Source organism: Danio rerio, chromosome 5 (assembly GCF_052040795.2).
Source record: "Danio rerio strain M-AB ecotype USA chromosome 5, GRCz13ab, whole genome shotgun sequence".
Classification (NCBI taxonomy): domain Eukaryota; kingdom Metazoa; phylum Chordata; class Actinopteri; order Cypriniformes; family Danionidae; genus Danio; species Danio rerio.
The window spans coordinates 72,106,060-72,122,376 of NC_141025.1; the positions used below are offsets into that span (position 1 = coordinate 72,106,060).

At 36.7% G+C, this 16,317-nt stretch overlaps 3 protein-coding genes across 19 annotated transcripts; 2 read left to right on the forward strand and 1 right to left on the reverse strand.

Moving 5' to 3' along the window:
* Positions 1 to 1,160: 1,160 nt before the first annotated feature.
* ppil3 (peptidylprolyl isomerase (cyclophilin)-like 3) lies at positions 1,161 to 5,189 on the forward strand. The gene is given in 6 exon segments (NM_001002146.1): positions 1,161 to 1,239; positions 2,626 to 2,700; positions 2,811 to 2,904; positions 4,377 to 4,444; positions 4,771 to 4,889; positions 5,002 to 5,189. Coding segments are annotated over 6 exon segments (486 nt in total). The 5' UTR covers positions 1,161 to 1,236; the 3' UTR covers positions 5,129 to 5,189.
* Positions 5,190 to 6,114: 925 nt separating this feature from the next.
* On the forward strand, positions 6,115 to 11,739 carry zgc:101858. 3 transcript variants are annotated; one of them, XM_087251767.1, is made up of 8 exons: positions 6,115 to 6,175; positions 6,283 to 6,453; positions 7,890 to 8,427; positions 8,472 to 9,384; positions 10,381 to 10,450; positions 11,100 to 11,136; positions 11,232 to 11,295; positions 11,540 to 11,739. In XM_087251767.1, exons 4-8 carry the CDS (start codon positions 9,163 to 9,165, stop codon positions 11,696 to 11,698), a joined length of 552 nt encoding a protein of 183 aa, XP_087107893.1. In that variant the 5' UTR covers positions 6,115 to 6,175; positions 6,283 to 6,453; positions 7,890 to 8,427; positions 8,472 to 9,162; the 3' UTR covers positions 11,699 to 11,739.
* Positions 11,124 to 16,021, reverse strand: zbtb26 (zinc finger and BTB domain containing 26). Of its 15 annotated transcripts, none has more exons than XR_015489851.1 (4): positions 15,914 to 16,021; positions 15,386 to 15,633; positions 13,884 to 15,289; positions 11,124 to 13,351 (listed from the first exon to the last, which is right to left on the reverse strand). XR_015489851.1 is itself a non-coding variant. In XM_087250961.1 (3 exons), the coding sequence occupies exons 2-3, from the start codon at positions 15,620 to 15,622 to the stop codon at positions 14,384 to 14,386; spliced, it is 1,143 nt and encodes a 380-aa protein (XP_087107087.1). In that variant the 5' UTR covers positions 15,623 to 15,633; positions 15,914 to 16,021; the 3' UTR covers positions 11,124 to 14,383.
* Positions 16,022 to 16,317: the final 296 nt, after the last annotated feature.

A 16,317-nucleotide genomic window follows, 5' to 3' on the forward strand; every position in this document is an offset into this window, starting at 1 on the left:
CTCCCTGTTTAGAATAAGGAAAGAATACTTTTCTGAAATTAAAATTAAGATGAAAAAGTCTGAATGTGCGATTATAAAACCAACTTTACCTTAAAGTGGTTTTGTTTATGTTTTTTATATATATGTATACAGGGTTCATACAGTCATGGAAAACCTGGAAAAGTCATGGAATTTTGACATGGCATTTTTTAGACTTGCAAATGTTTTGGAAAAACAGAAAAACCCACAAGGTTTTGGAAAAGTCATGGAAATTACATTTACATTTAGTCATTTAGCAGACTTTTGTCCAAAATGACTTAAGCTGCGGTCACACTAGAGCTTGTACTTGCGAAATTCTGTCGTATGCGAAAAGGGTTGAGGTTAAACAATATGATCAGATGTTAATAAAACTGCGCGATTGCTCCATCTTTTAATTTTTTTTATTTTAGATTATCTTCTATTGGTCTAACGCAATCACCTGCTGTGATTTCACAGGTAAGAATTCACCAAGCTTCAACTTTCGAATGTGAATGAAATGCAAAACTTGTCACGCGTGCTTGTGTTTCTGGTCTGACTCCTTCGCATGCCTATGATTGGAAGTCCATAGAGCAAAAAGTGCAGTGTGATCGCGGCTTTAAAATAGATGTAGTTTACCTACTATTACTAGTTTAACAAAATATTAACATCCTCTTAAATTAATTTGACAAATATCAATATTTGTCAAACTAATTTAAGAGGATGTTAATAGTTACAGATCTGTATGCTGAAATAGAGGTTAGATGTTTTTACTTCTTTTCTTGACCAAAAACATGGTCTCACATCATTACTGCTGTGTAAGCATCATCTATTTTATATAAAAATAAATTGAAACTAAAGAGATTGTTGCTTTATTATTTGCTGTAATAAATGTAAACGTTTATTGTTTTTCTTATGATTTATCACGTATACGTAGACATTGCATGAAATATTAGGTCATGATGAAAATTGACTTGAAAGTCCTGGAATAATCATGGAACTCTTGTAGGAAAAATGTGTATGAATCCTGTCTTTATGTAGACTGATTTTATGTTTACTTGACTGCCGAACTGCAGACACTGAGATCTATGAAGACGCGAGTGTGAAATGGGAACCATAGTTCTTAGCGTTAAGTACATTCGGATGTTTTACAGTGAAACACAAACACAGAAGGCGGTACGCTTGCTTGTAGCACCGTGCTGTTTGTATGAGCTTGCATCATTTTACTCGTCTCTTTAGAACATGGTAAGATCACTATTATACATTTATATTATTAACGTGTAAGTCAAGTGTTTTGAGTCGTTTATATTTTAGTCCACATATTAAATCTAACATTTTGCCGCTCTGAAGTTATTTGTTTAATGGACAGACTAACCTTACAGTGTGGTAACTTAAATTATTTTGTTGAGAGAATTTTATTCGGTGGATTAATTTTCGACGAACAAAAACGCCTTTTTTGCATGTACCTGTCAGTTTTTAGATTTTTGGGCTTTTATCTGTAACTTTTGTTTTTAATTAAGGTAAAGTTGGTTTTATATTCGCACATTAGTTTAGTGACAGCTCCATACATTGTGTACCATGGTACTTTGAATATTCGTACTAAAAACAGATTTAAATAGTGATTCAAATCAACATTAGCACTATTTTATTGACTATTTAATCTTTGTGAACATTGTTGTTCTTCATTAAGGCGAAGTTGGTTTTATATTCGCAGATTCCGACTTTCTGATTTATATAATCTTAGTAAAGCAGTAATGGCAAATTCTAAATAGGGAAATCATATCAACAGCCAACAACCATGGAAGTACAACACTGTTTACAGTCAATTAAATAGTGCTAATGTTGTTTTGAAGTCTTATTTATAGTCCGAATATTCAAAGTACCATGGTAAACAATGTATGGAGCTGTCACTAAGCGAATGTGCGAATATAAAACCAACCAATTTCCTCAATTGAAAACGAAAGTTGCAGAAAAAAAGTACAATTCAAAATTTATTTAGGATGTTTTCGAAAGACCAAAGCCCAAAAATCAACTTTACCTTAATTTGTACTTCGATGGTTGTTAGCTGCTGATATGATTCTCTATTTAGAATTTGCTATTAATGATTTACTGAGGTTATATAATTAATGAGAAAGTCGAAATGAGGGAATACAAAACCCACTTTACCTCAATATTCGGATTTCATCTTAATGTAATTTCAGAAGAGTATTGTTTGCAAATTCAATAGGTATTTGAATTTAAAGAGCCGACTTTTATTCATATCTATATTCTGACGTTGTTGTTGTTTTTTTTACTGAGGGGTATGTTTATACATAATGTTACCTGCTCAAATTGAACAAATGTTATTTTCTAGCTGTTTTCTGAATTGAGGAGTTCAAAAAAATGATTCCTAAAATCAGCTTTGTAAAACCAGGCTCTGATATGTTGAGGAAAATTATAATTTGAATTTATCTAATATTCTGATTTTTTTTTTTTTTGTGCTAGAAATATCTGCAGATTAGCTCATACTCAATAAAATAATGTTTGCAATACTTAATGTAGTCAGTCAGGCGGGGACCTATGATGATGATAACTATTAATTGAATAACAGCAATTTTATTGTATTAATAAGCTGATCTGATCATCTCTTAGGCTGTCACACTGCACACAGACCTCGGCGATATGAAAATAGAGCTGTTCTGTGAGAAAGCCCCGAAGAGCTGTGAAGTAACACTACTTTTTTCCTTGTTTCCACATACATAATATCGCTGTATTGCAGCCTTGTTGCTTTTGTACCATCTTTATTTTACATTAATTCCAATGACATTTCCCCCTAGAATTTCCTTGCACTGTGCGCTGGTGGGTTTTACAACGGCTGTATTTTCCATAGAAATATAAAAGGCTTTATAGTCCAGACTGGAGACCCAACAGGTAACTAATCTAAGATTTCTTTCTTTCTTTCTTACATTATGGGACATTTTTTTGTGATTTTATATAGCTTAAGGCAAATTAAATATAAGTGACTGTGTTATTGTTTAAAATAACTTTAGTGAACATATATGAAAAATAATGTTCTGTCTTCATGAACAATGTATTCATTCATTCATTTTTTTATCGGCTTAGTCCCCTTATTAATCTGGGGTCGCTGGTTCGAGTTTCGACTGGGTCAGTTGGCATTTCGGTGTGGAGTTTGCATGTTCTCCGCGTGTTGGTGTGGGTTTCCTCCGGGTGCTCCAGTTTTCCCCACAGACATGCGCTATAGGTGAATTGATTAAGCTAATTGTCTGTAGTGTATGCGTGTGAATGAGTGTGTATGAATGTTTCCCAGTACTGGGTTGCAGCTGAAAGTGCATCCGCTGCATAAAACATATGCTGGATATGTTGGCGGTTCATTCCGCTGTGGTGACCAGGGGACTAAGCCGAAGGAAAATAAATGAATGAATTGTTATGCTGAACAGGGTTGCCAGGTTTTCAAAGCAAAAGTTAGCCAATGGCCAATCAAAACTCTCCCAATCCTTAAACTCAGAATTTGCCATTCTCGTAAGTAAAAATAATAATTTAAATCACTGAATGGATTAAAAAATATATAGTTTTTCTTTTTTTATTTTTAATTACTGTATATTGGTATTGGTAAATATTCGTTTTTCATAAATAAAATAATCTTACCTTCAAATTGACAGCTGATAAAGCAAATCCTCCAGCTGGTTGTGGTTTTTCCTCTTTGAATATATTTTACATCTCTGTATGCATTACACACATTTTCTTTTAAAAACACTTTTATTAGCAATTATAAAGATTAAATGAAATATGCTGTTTTAGTCATTATTTAGCAAAAATCCAGGAGAGTCCTGCCAACTGTTACTATATAATCAAAAAAACCTGGGAAAACTGCAGACTTGGCAACACTGATGCTGAATGACACCTTATTCCGTGTCTTATAACTACTAGTATCCAAGTTTGATCTACTTTTGGGCTTCTCAATACTTTCAGTAAAACAAAACAAGTATTTAAAAAATGTGTAGAAGAATTACAAAATGAGAAGCTGAGTTACACTTTTAATTGAAATGAAATATTAACTTTTTATATTGTTGTTGCATCAGAATGGTACAAATGCTGACTGGTTTTGATGTTTGCCATGTAAACGCTAAAAATGAACACAATTCAAAAAGGTTAAATGTTCTGGAAAAAGTAGCCGCATTTGTTTGTGGTAAAATGTGAAATTAATTTCATCTAGCAGAAATGTTTAACTTGTTGTTTTGATGCTTGAAAACCTCCTGTATTTTTATTTTATTTTACAATTGTGAAATCAATGAATGCTTGGTTAACCTTTCTTTTTCTTTTTATAAACCATATTCTGTATGAATTATTTGGTTGATTTATTCACAACTATGATTTTTCTTCAGGCACAGGCAAAGGAGGAACCAGTATTTGGGGAAGAAAGTTTGAAGATGAATTCAGTGAACATTTGAAAGTATGTACTGATAATAAAGAATAATGATGTGGTACTTTACTGAGTCCTGTACCATAATCAGACACAGCTTAAACTTTAAGGCTTGATGATTCATGTCTGAGAGTCCTTGAAGAATAATATTCAATCACATATGGCTTTATTATTTCTGCAGTGTTTTGGGGTTGCATTGATTTGTGTTTGGTAGAAATATTGCGTTATGCATCTAGTCTTTGCAGAAAGTAGCATCACTTTATGTACAAATATTTACAAGCAAGTTAATCATTCCTGAGCTAGATTAAATTGCACAGTCATCTATCCATCTCTGACCTATTGTTTATCTTCTTTAGCATAATGTCCGCGGTGTAGTGGCCATGGCAAATAATGGACCAAACACAAATGCATCACAGTTCTTCTTCACATATGCAAAACAGCCTCATCTGGACATGAAGTACACCGTTTTTGGAAAGTAAGCATTTTGATAGTGTTTTATAATAGAAGATAATAGTTATTTGAGTATTAAACTGTTATAATTACACTAGTGGTAATGATTTATAACACAAACTCATCTTTCATTACAGAATTATAGATGGACTCGAAACTCTGGACGAAATAGAGAAACTCCCTGTAAATGAAAAGACTTTCCGTCCTCTTAATGATGTCCGTATTAAGGATGTTACGATCCATGCAAACCCTTTTGCCGGTTGATTGATTGATTGAAACACTCAATGCCTTGTGTTGTAAATATAAATAAATGTTTTGTACTTTTCTTGTCAGTTTCATGCTGTTACGTTAATAATGCTCTAGTCTGGTGCTCATTGAGGTAAAGTTGGTTTTATATTCTCACATTTGAACTTTCTCGCAAATTCTAAATAGTGAAATCATATTAGCAGCCAATGAATATCAAAGCACATTGTTCACGTCACTTAAATAGAGCTAATGTTGTTTTGAAGTCATACTTGCATGCAATTTCAGACCCAATATTCAAAGTAGCTTGGTAAAACAATATAAGAAAGATGTCACAGTTTAAAAATGAATGAATGTGCGAATACAAAACCAATTTTACCTCAATCTGGTGCTCTTTAGTCATTTTCTTTACTAATATCAGGATGCTGTAAAACTTAGTACAGCTTTTAGTTTAACAAAACACAGAAAAAACTCATGGATATGATTTGAAGAAGCCTGAAAAATCGACCACATTGCAATTTAATGGGAAACAATTTATGGCGTTTGTCCACAAAAAAAAAAAAAAAAAAAAAAAAAAAATAATATATATATATATATATATATATATATATATATATATATATATATATATATATATATATATATATATATATATATATATATATATATACTTAAAATACTTAAGGTGTTAGCTTTGTTTCCTAAAATCAGTGTTAATATTTAGCATTATTTTCTGATTTTTGTTTGTATGTACCACTATTTTGAAAGCCAATGAAAGGACTATTATTTTGAAGTGTTCATGACGCAAGTGACCCGGAAATATGGGTCAACACAAATACATTAATTAAAATAGCTCAATCCCGCAATGAGCCAGGCGTGTATTAAAATGGGGAGAACTATAAGATTACTATAAAATAGTTTTTTTATTACCGTATTTGTAAATAAAGTAATGATCCTTTAAGTTGTGAATGAATGACGTCATTAACTCGTTCACTAGACCCGAGCACGTGAGCTAGAAAACCTGCGAACTCAGAACTCATCATAATGGCAGCTCCTGATGCTTTTAAAGTAGGTTTGAGGCTCTTACACAAACAGCATTTCATTTATATAGATATGCTGGTGCTTCTGAGTTGTATTACTCACTTCAAGGTAAACGTGATGATTTTGTGTTTTAGGTTGGCTCTTTAAAAGACAAAGTGACGCTGATTACGGGCGCGAGCTCAGGAATAGGTGCGGGCACGGCGCTGCTCTTTGCTAAACTGGGCGCGCGCCTGGCGCTAAACGGCCGCGATGTGGAGAATCTCACCAAAGTCGCCAAAGAGTGTGAAGCTTGTGGAGCAGCGAAAGTAAACACACAGATGAACACACACTGTATGGCAAGCCGTTTGAACGTTTCATCTGTTAAAGTTCGTCAAAAAAAAGAAAAAAAAAACTAGTATGTTGGTAACCGTGTTAACAGCTGATTAGTCACGGGGGTGTAATGGACCCTTTTCACAAGACTTGTTGAACGGTCATCATATTCTTAAATCCTTGAAAGTTTTTAATATTTAGATTTTTTTAAATGTAAGGACATTTATATGTATAAACGTATGTATTATACAATTTTTGCGTCAAATTACCAAAAACTAATTACCACTCATGAAAGGTGTTTCTAATGCACGCTGCATTAGAAACACCTTTCATGAGTGGTAATTAGGGCTGAGAGGAAATTTAATATTCTCTCTTTTGGCTGCTGTCACCAACCTCACACTGTTTTCCCCTTTTTCTTAAAGTCTTGATAACACTACGAGGTGTTTTCCTTTATTATTTCTGCAAATAGGATTGTAAAAAAAAAAAAGTCATAATCTCCCATTCACTGCGCTCTAAATTTACTCAACTATGACAACTTCTGCTGCTAAGAAACCCGGAAATGTGAAAAGGCTTTGTTTGCTTACACTTTTTCGCTCGCATAATTTTGAAAATTAATTTATTATTTTTTTACAAATTAAGAAATTTTTATTCAAAAATTGGCATCTTTGTTGCTCCATATGCGACACTTCGATATGCGATTAGGGTACTCGTGCGATTTTTACATACTAGTTTCTAGTATTCCTGAGCTACAGAGTACCATTATCAAGGACTCATCATGCACAGATATCTTTTATATCCTCTGGTGTATATCTATTTTAAATAGATTTTAATTAAATAACAGTTGTCATTCTACATCTCATTTCCGCCACTAAATTCAAAATAAAAAAAAGTCATTGCTACTTTTTACCTCAGACTTTTGTCTGTTTAATGGCTTATTCGTCCGATTCATACGGCTAATAATTCAAGTTTAGGGATGAGCAAATCATATTAAATTGTACAAATTTAAAAAAATCAAATAGTTACAAATTGGCGTGAGATAGCATTGGTAATGCATTTGAGCTATTTTTCTTACAATTGTGAGGCTAAACTTACAAAGTCAGAATTTCCAGATATAAACTCTAAATTCTGATTTAATAAAACTACGAATTCGCAATTTAAAAAGTTGCAATAATAACCTAACTAATTACTCAGTGGTGAAAACAGGCTTCCATACTCTTCACTGGACGAGATCCTGGAGATCGTTTTATCTGTAATGTACTGCCACAGACAAAAAAAAAAAGAGAATTTCTGTGAGGACAAATTAAAGTTTACAGAAATAATACAATAGATACTAGTACAGTTGATAGATTAAACGTTAAAATGGCTTGCCACAAAATCCCAGTTTTGAGAGATAAATCCTGATATGTTGTCTGTTGTTGAATGATGTGTTTAGCCGTTATTGGTGGCAGGAGATTTAACAGATGAGGAGACTGTGAGGAGGACCGTTGAGGAGGTCATTGCTCACTTTGGGAGGCTGGACGTCCTGGTCAACAGTGCAGGAATCCTCGCCATGGGCAGCATAGAGACCACTGATATGGCCCAGTATGACAAAGTCATGTCTGTTAATGTCAGGTAAAGATGGTGTTATGCACATACACTGGATTAAGTAGATCAGGGGTGTTTGAGTGTTCAGATATGATGATGATCATGTGAAGCAGTGTCTAAAGAGTAATTACCGGCAGCTAGCTCTCTGCAACTCTCACATGGTCGTCCACTGAACCTAGGCAGGGCTGTGCCCGCTTAGTACCTGGATGGGAGACCACATGGGAAAGCTAGGTTGCTTTCGGGAGTGGTGTTAGTGAGACCAGCAGGGGTGCTCAACCTGTGGTCTGTGTGGGTCCTAAGGCCCCAGGATAGAGAAGGGGACACTATGTTGTCCCCTATGAGTGCTGTCTTTTGGATGAGCCGTAAAACTGAGGTCCTGTCTCTCTGTGGTCGGAAAATATCCAAGTATGTCCTTCCAAAAAAAAAAAAGATTAGGAAATAAAAATTTGTAAAGCACTTATTATTATTAATAGTTAAAGTTTTACCAAATTTGGTTTTGTGCTTTTGATATTATTAGTAGTATTTTTTATTGAATTAATTTGAAAGGTCTATTTTTTACGCTATATTTTATTAATAATTCTCCTTTTGTATGTCTTCGTACTTTTTAGGTGCATTTGTATTAGTTGATTTTCATTCATTATTGTTTACCTATTATTTAAGTTTAAATGAACACGAGGTGAAAGTGGTACGAATTAAAAAACATCTTTACAGTTAATGCTTTATTTAATCAACTAAATAATTGTAAATATTTTAATGTTTTTAAATATTATCATAATAATAAATAAACAATAATGAAACAGACGGCAAAATGGGAAAGTGTAACTCCTGGTTGGAGAAAGACGAGTTTAAACAGTGGCTGAAACCTGTCGCTGAAACCACCACGTTATTTATTCTTTCAAGCTTTGTTTCCTCCGAGCTTATCTGAGTTCTGTTGCATGGTTGTGCTTTATTGATTTATCTGACTACAGCTGTTTATTAACAACTGGTTATTAAGTTAAAGGTTTGATATTGATTAGAACTTGAAGTGGCGATGAGGACTTAAAGTATTCTGAGAAGGTCTTTAAAAAATCTTAATAATGTATTGAAAGCACATTTCAGATTCCTGCATATACCCTGAATAAATGACCTTACTGTGTGTGAATGTCTTATCGTATCAAATACACCAATTCAAAAAAGCCATATTCTTCTGCTGTGTTAATGTAGCCTTTATGACCTTTGACACAAAATCAAGCCTTTTCTTTTCTTCCAGATCAATATATCATCTCACTCACCTCTGCGTGCCCCATCTGATCAAAACTAAAGGCTCGATTGTGAATGTATCCAGTGTGAACGGGCAGCGATCAGTGAGTCTGATTTTTCATATATATATATATATATATATATATATATATATATATATATATATATATATATATATATATATATATATATATATATATACATATATATATATATATATATATATACACAACAGTTCTGTCGGGTTTTCAAATCTGATTGGCTGATAGCCGTGCAATATTCTGCAATATCAGAACTCCTACACCCTCTTTACCCTTTGTGTATTACTCCACCCACATACAGCAAGCAAAAAGCAGACACTACAGATCTGAAGTTTAAAAGATGCTTGCTCAACTGTTTTAACTGTCAGCTTATGATTTGAATGTGGAATGTGGAAGAAAAGTAGTTCCACATACAAAAGGGTTTTTGAGACTTTGAGACTCTCCGTGTTTGATTTTGTTTTTATATACACAATTATGTCGTCAAACTGTTGTATAAACGCAATATCACACTAGTAGCAGTGCGATATGGCTGTATATCGGCACTGGTGGGGGCACTAAGGCACTCGCACGCCTCCCACCAGTGCCGATATACAGCCATATCGCACTGCTACTCGTGTGATATTGCTCATATATATATATATATATATACACACACACACACACACACACATAAGCACCAAATGAGCCATTAAAGGGACGGTACACCCAAAAATGAAAAATCCATCATTATTTACTTGCCTTCCACTAGTTCAAAACATGACTGAGTTTCTTTCTCCTGTTGAACAGAAAGGATGATATACTGAAGAATGCTGGAAATTAAACAGCCATTGATTTCAATAGTATTTTTTGTTTTTATATGGATGTCAGTGGCTGCTTTTTTCCCAGTATTCCTCAGGATATCATGTTTTGTGTACATCAGAATTAAACAAATTCAGTAAATAAATGAGTACGTTTTCATTTTGGCGTAAACTATCTCTTTAATCATATAAATATACATGAACTGTTCATTAGTTTACTCATGTGTGCTTTGGTTGATCTTCATTGTTCTGTCTGTTATAGTTTCCTGGTGTACTGGCCTACTGTATGTCCAAATCTGCCATCGATCAGTTCACTCGCTGCGTTGCACTTGGTGAGGAATCTCAGGAATCAGGAGTGTTGTTCACAAGACAAGCTAGCAATAAAAGTAGATTGTCAGATGTATTGTATATATTAATGCATACAGCGGGAAAGTATTGAACTTCACCATTTTTCTCTGAAAACATATTTCTAAAGGTGCTGTTGACTTAAAATTTTCCACGGATGTTGATAGCAACCAAAGAAATCCATATATTATGCAGTCTAATTAGTTTACAAATGAAGTTATGTGTGATAAAACGAAACGACACAGGGGAAAAAGTATTAAACACATGAAGAAAGGGAGGTGTAGAAAGGCATGGAAAGCCCAGACAGCAACTGAAATCTCTCAGTAGTTCTTCAGCAATCCTCTGCCCTTCGTCAGAGTAAATGAATATTCTCTGCTTTAGTCTAACATCTACATTATCAGGATGAAGATGATACCAGGGTGGACATTTCAGCAAGAGAGTGATCCAAAACACAGCCAAAGAAACTGTCAAATGCTTTCAGAGAAAGAAAATCAAGCTGTAGAATGGCCTAGTCAATCACCTGACTCGAATCTAATAGTGCTGTGAGCTAGCTCTCTATTACTTACAAATAGTACAGTAATTAAAGAAAAGCTGTACTGTTTAACTGAATGTTTTCTTGTCTTTGTTTTGTCGTAGAGCTGGCATCAAAGCAAGTACGTGTCAACTCAGTATGGTATGTTTAATCGTTGCCATACTTTACATGCATGTACAATTATTACTTGGATGTACAGTACTAGCAAATGACTTTGTTAAACTGTGTCTGGACAGCCCGGGAGTGATTATAACAGAAGTTCACAAGCGTGCAGGATTGGACGAGGAACAATATGCTCAGGTTTGAATAAATAAGTATTTTGTTGTCCCAGAAACTATTGTAAGTGATAATATTGTCCTTTTACTGCAAATGTCACATCCATAACGCTGGAATTGCTCTATTGTATATTGCATCCATAAATGACTGTGATCATGTCTATGTACTGTGACAAGTCAATATATTAATTGTTGCTACAGGCCTAAATCTTACTGCAATGCATGTTTTAAACGATAACACTTGTTTTTTTTTTTGTACTTTGCTTTAGTTCATTGAGAAGTGCAAAGTGACCCATGCTCTGGGCAGACCGGGTGAGGTAGACGAAGTAGCTCATGCTATCGCCTTCCTGGCATCTGATGCGGCGACATTTATAACTGGTGTCAATCTGCCGGTGGATGGAGGTCGACATGCCATGTGTCCACGGTAATGCTCTGCCACGAATCAAATAAAGATATTAAATAAATAATACTTGAAGGCTGTAATCAATAGCGTACACATAAGTCATTTCACATATATAAACACTAAGAGGGGAAAAAGTGCACGTTTCATGCAGTATCTGACTGCAGTCGTTTAATGAATCACTGTCGATTTTCTGAAAAATAACACACTGATGGAAATATGAAAACATTCTTTACAGACCAAGAGTTGCACGTAGTGTTCGTAAAACGGCTGTATGCAAATGAGGAAGAACTACATTAGCATTCAAAACTGAAATACGATCTCATCGGGTACACTGTAATAATATAGTGCAGAGGTGGCCAACCCTGTTCCTGGAGAGCCACCTTCCTGCAGGTTTCAGTTGCAACCCATATCAAACACACCTGCCTGTAATTATCACGTGTTGTTCAGGTCCTAATTAATTGGTTCAGGTGTGTTTGATATGGGTAGCAACTGAAATCTGCAGGAAGGTGGCTCTTCATGAACAGGGTTGGCCACCCCTGATATAGTGGAATCTTTACAAAAGATAAAATAACGTCAAATGATGCAACAGCAGCATTCAAAAGATAAAGAGGATTCATTGTGAACGCTCCTGTCAATCACCTGTACAGCTTTCTTCTTTGAACAAGAATCAACTTGATCGTTTACTATAAAGGTACCGTTAGCAGTGAAAACGCAGGTCTGATTAGGGTGACCTGTACCGCTCAGGAAATGAGGCATTTGACTGGACGTGCATCTCAATCAATTGTTACTAAAGGTGTGTTCATACTGGACAGGTGTGTTCAAACTTAAGGTGCTTTCACACTAGCACTTTTGGTCCGCACGCGGGTTTGTTTGATGTCAGAGTACGGTACGTTTAGCTAGTGTGAACGTGTATTTCTTCATAAGTTCTGAGCTGAAATACGATCACATGTACACACATACAAGCGCATTTTAAGCACAAGAACCAAACTACAAGTATGAACACACCTTCAGTGTACACTTATGAATTAAAGGGATAGTTCACCCAAATATGAGATTTACACATCCTGCACCGGTTTAATTTTATTCTGGTGAATAAAAAAGAAAGATATTCTGAAGAATGTTGGAAAGCAGCATACATTGTCTTCTAATGTTGGAACTAAAAACAGTAGGGTTGCACAATATATTGTTCCAGCATCATAATTGCAATGTGATCATTCGCAATAGGATTTTCAATGTTGAGTCTGTTATAATGTGTCATTTGATTGTGTTTTTGCGGTCTGTGACTGTTTGAAGACTTTTGGAAGCATTCAGGCAGTAACTTTAATAATGATTATTTTTTTATTACTGTACCAAAGTATACTGTATGGCAAAACAGCAGTTCAATGGTTAGCACTGTTGCTTCACAGCAAGAAAGTCGCAGGTTCGAGCCCCGGCTAAGCCAGTGGGCATTTCTGTGTTTCCCCCCACAGTCCAAAGACATGCACTATAGGTGAATTGGATGAACTGAGTTGGCCGTATTGTAAGAGTGTGTGTGAATGTCAGAGTGTATGGTTGTTTTCCAGTACTAGGTTGTGGCTGGAAGGGCATCTGCTGCGTAAAACATATGCTAGAATAGCTGGTGGTTCATTCAACGGTGGCAACGTCTGATAAATTAGAGACTAAAGGCTGATTTATACTTCTGCGTCAAACGCCGGCGTATGCTCCGGCGCTGACGCATAGCCCTTCGCCGTGGCCGTCGGCGTCGCTGACGTGCACCTCTCAAAATTGTAACTACACGGCGCGTAGCGCAAGCTCTGTGATTGGTCGGTTTGGTAGCGCTGACGAGTCTGGGCAAGACCGAGAGCTGCGCGAGCTGGACGCGAGCACAATGTTCACGATTGTTTACAAGTGTGGAGTCCCGTGAAGGAGCTCCTGATGGAAAGTTTTGTTTTGTGTTTATCTCATAGTTAAAGTTGTTGCACGTCTGCCAGTTCCTGCCTCAAAATGAGCGAGTTTGAGCCACTTGTACATCCAAGAAGTGTTCCGGAAAAGCAAAACAGCAGAGAAGAAACTCAACACAGAGGAACATTTACACCTCACTTCCCACTAGCGTTTCGGAAGTGTTAATGCAGACCGACAGAGACAGCGCGCAGAAGTATAAATGCACAGCAACGCGCGTTGCATGCGCCGTGGGTCACGCCGGTCACTTGACGCAGAAGTATAAACCAGGCTTCAGCCGAAGGAAAATTAATAAAACCCAGAAAACTCAATATTAAATCAGCGGTGTTTAAGAATGCACTCAACAGTGCTCAAATGCAAAATGGACATTGACCTTTTAAAATTGGTGTTGAATCCAGTATCTACCCTGCTGGTTTCCAACAGTCTTCAGCAGAAACTCAAACAAGTTTAGAACCACTTGAGTGCAAGTAAATGGTGATAATTTGGATGAACTATCCTTCTAACACCAGTGGATTGCAGGCTAATTGACTTCAAGGCCCCTGTTTGTCAAAGAAGATATTACCGAAATGTCCTCTTTTTCCTTCTGGTTATAATAAAAATAAATAAAAAGGGATTTTCATGAAGATTATGGTTTCATAACGACATTTTAAATCCGTTTACAGCTCTGCTCCTTGAAGTTTACTGAGGCACTCCTTTTTGAGAACCACTTGTTGAGACAAAGTCCATGTCGCATATATATTAAAAAATACACATACACAATATTCCTACAAACTTATAATCCTTCCAGCAAACTGCCTTCGTTGGCATTATCAAAGCTGTTTTTCCCATGGATCTGCTTCAGGTGTTTACGGAGAACTGGTTTGTGCGCAAACACCATGTCGCAGTAGTTACAGCGGTGTGGTTTGTCCCCGCTGTGAAGGTTCAGGTGGTCCAGCAGCGAGCACTTCTGAGTAAACGTCTTCCCGCAGATCTTACACTGGAAGGGTTTGATGCCGGCGTGGACCCGCATGTGCCGGTGCAGGTTTCCTTTCTGGGTAAACGTCTTTCCACACAGGAGGCACATAAACAGCTTGTGCATCTTCAGATGGTTGGCGTAGTTCTCCAGCTGACGAAATACACGTGCGCATTTTGGGCACTGGTGGTACCACTGCATGCTCTTCTCCCCGTTCCTGGAGCATCCCCCCCATAGATTCCCCTTCCCAGATCCGCTAGGTCCGGGTGTAGACATGGAATATTCAGCTGTGGGATTAACGGTGATTTCAGCAGGCCGGGTTTCCACGGTGGAGTTTATCAGGGAGTGTTGTGGCTCAGGTGAGCGTAGTGTTGGGGAGCGACTGCGACTGGAGCGACTCTGGAAGTTGTCAGGCACGCGCTCATCTAATGACTCCACTTTAACGATGCTAATCGGACTGTCTTCTCTACTGTTGTTGTTTCTAAACACCGCTGGTGGAGATTTGGGCTGTATGATCACATCATCATCGTCATCATCATCATCATCAAACTCATCTTCTTCATTGTCCACCTCATCCTCTTCATCACACACTTTCTTCACAGCTGCTTGATTACGCTGAGGGGTGAAGTCTGAAGGCTGTCGCGATGATGCACGCTCATCTTTGACCTCATGTGGTTTTATGAATTTATTTAGCGCTTCGGTGCACTGCTCCACAATATGACCCATCTGCAGGAAGCTGGCTACGGTTAAATAGTGTACTAATTCAAGTTCTGGGAACTGAAGCGTCCCGGTGTAGCAGGACAGAAGAAGCTTCTGACCTACCTCAGCATCCTGCTGTGTAGCTATTTGGACTTCATTCGAGTCCTGAAGGACAAACTGGTCTCTGAGGAAAGGGGAGCCGGCAGCGAACACCACTTTGTGTCCAGGCACCTCCAAGTCATTGATGCGGACCACCACATCACAAAAACGCCTGTCTCGACGAAGAGCATCCATCTTTTGGAGCATGGAGTCCCCGAATGTGGCAAAGTTGAACTGCAGTATCACCCCGTCCTGAGCCATGGTGTGGGCTACTATTTAAAAATGTACAGGTTAGTAGAGATATGACAGATTTAAATCGTTAAATCTTGAGTATACTTCTTTTAAAGCACACATTTATATCCAAACATTGATGGCGTTTGTTAATAGTATGAACATTTCTTGTTGACACGATGATCTTAATAACGTTAACGTTAGTACAGGCCTGGAAACTGCACTGTGCTAAAGCAGAAACAGTGGATGAAAGAAAACTGACGGTAAAGATACATCGTCAAAAGAATAAAGTAAACGTGTTTTCATTTAAAATATAAATACCTGCGACAGTTTTGTCTCTATCTGGGTGTTTTCTTGTCCTGCAGCTCCTGTATGTGTGTGTGTGTGTGTGTATGGATTCAGACGGAAAAGGATGTGCTGTGAGACGGAGTCGAGCTTCCGATTGGTTGGGAAATTTAAAGGGGCAGGACACCGATACAGGTGGCTCATTGTGAAAACAGCTTTTCCGTAAACATCGGCTTTTTATTATAGTTAAGTTCAATTTAACACTACTTAAGGGAACATAAATGTTTATCTGGAGTTAGAGCTTAAAAAACTGTAATCCAACATTATCTGGATCATTTTATATGGTGACCCGTGGTAACTTGCCTTGACATCTAACGTTAGCATCTTCAGGATTTAAAGACTTTTATTTTATATTTTACAATAGTATAATAATAATAAAA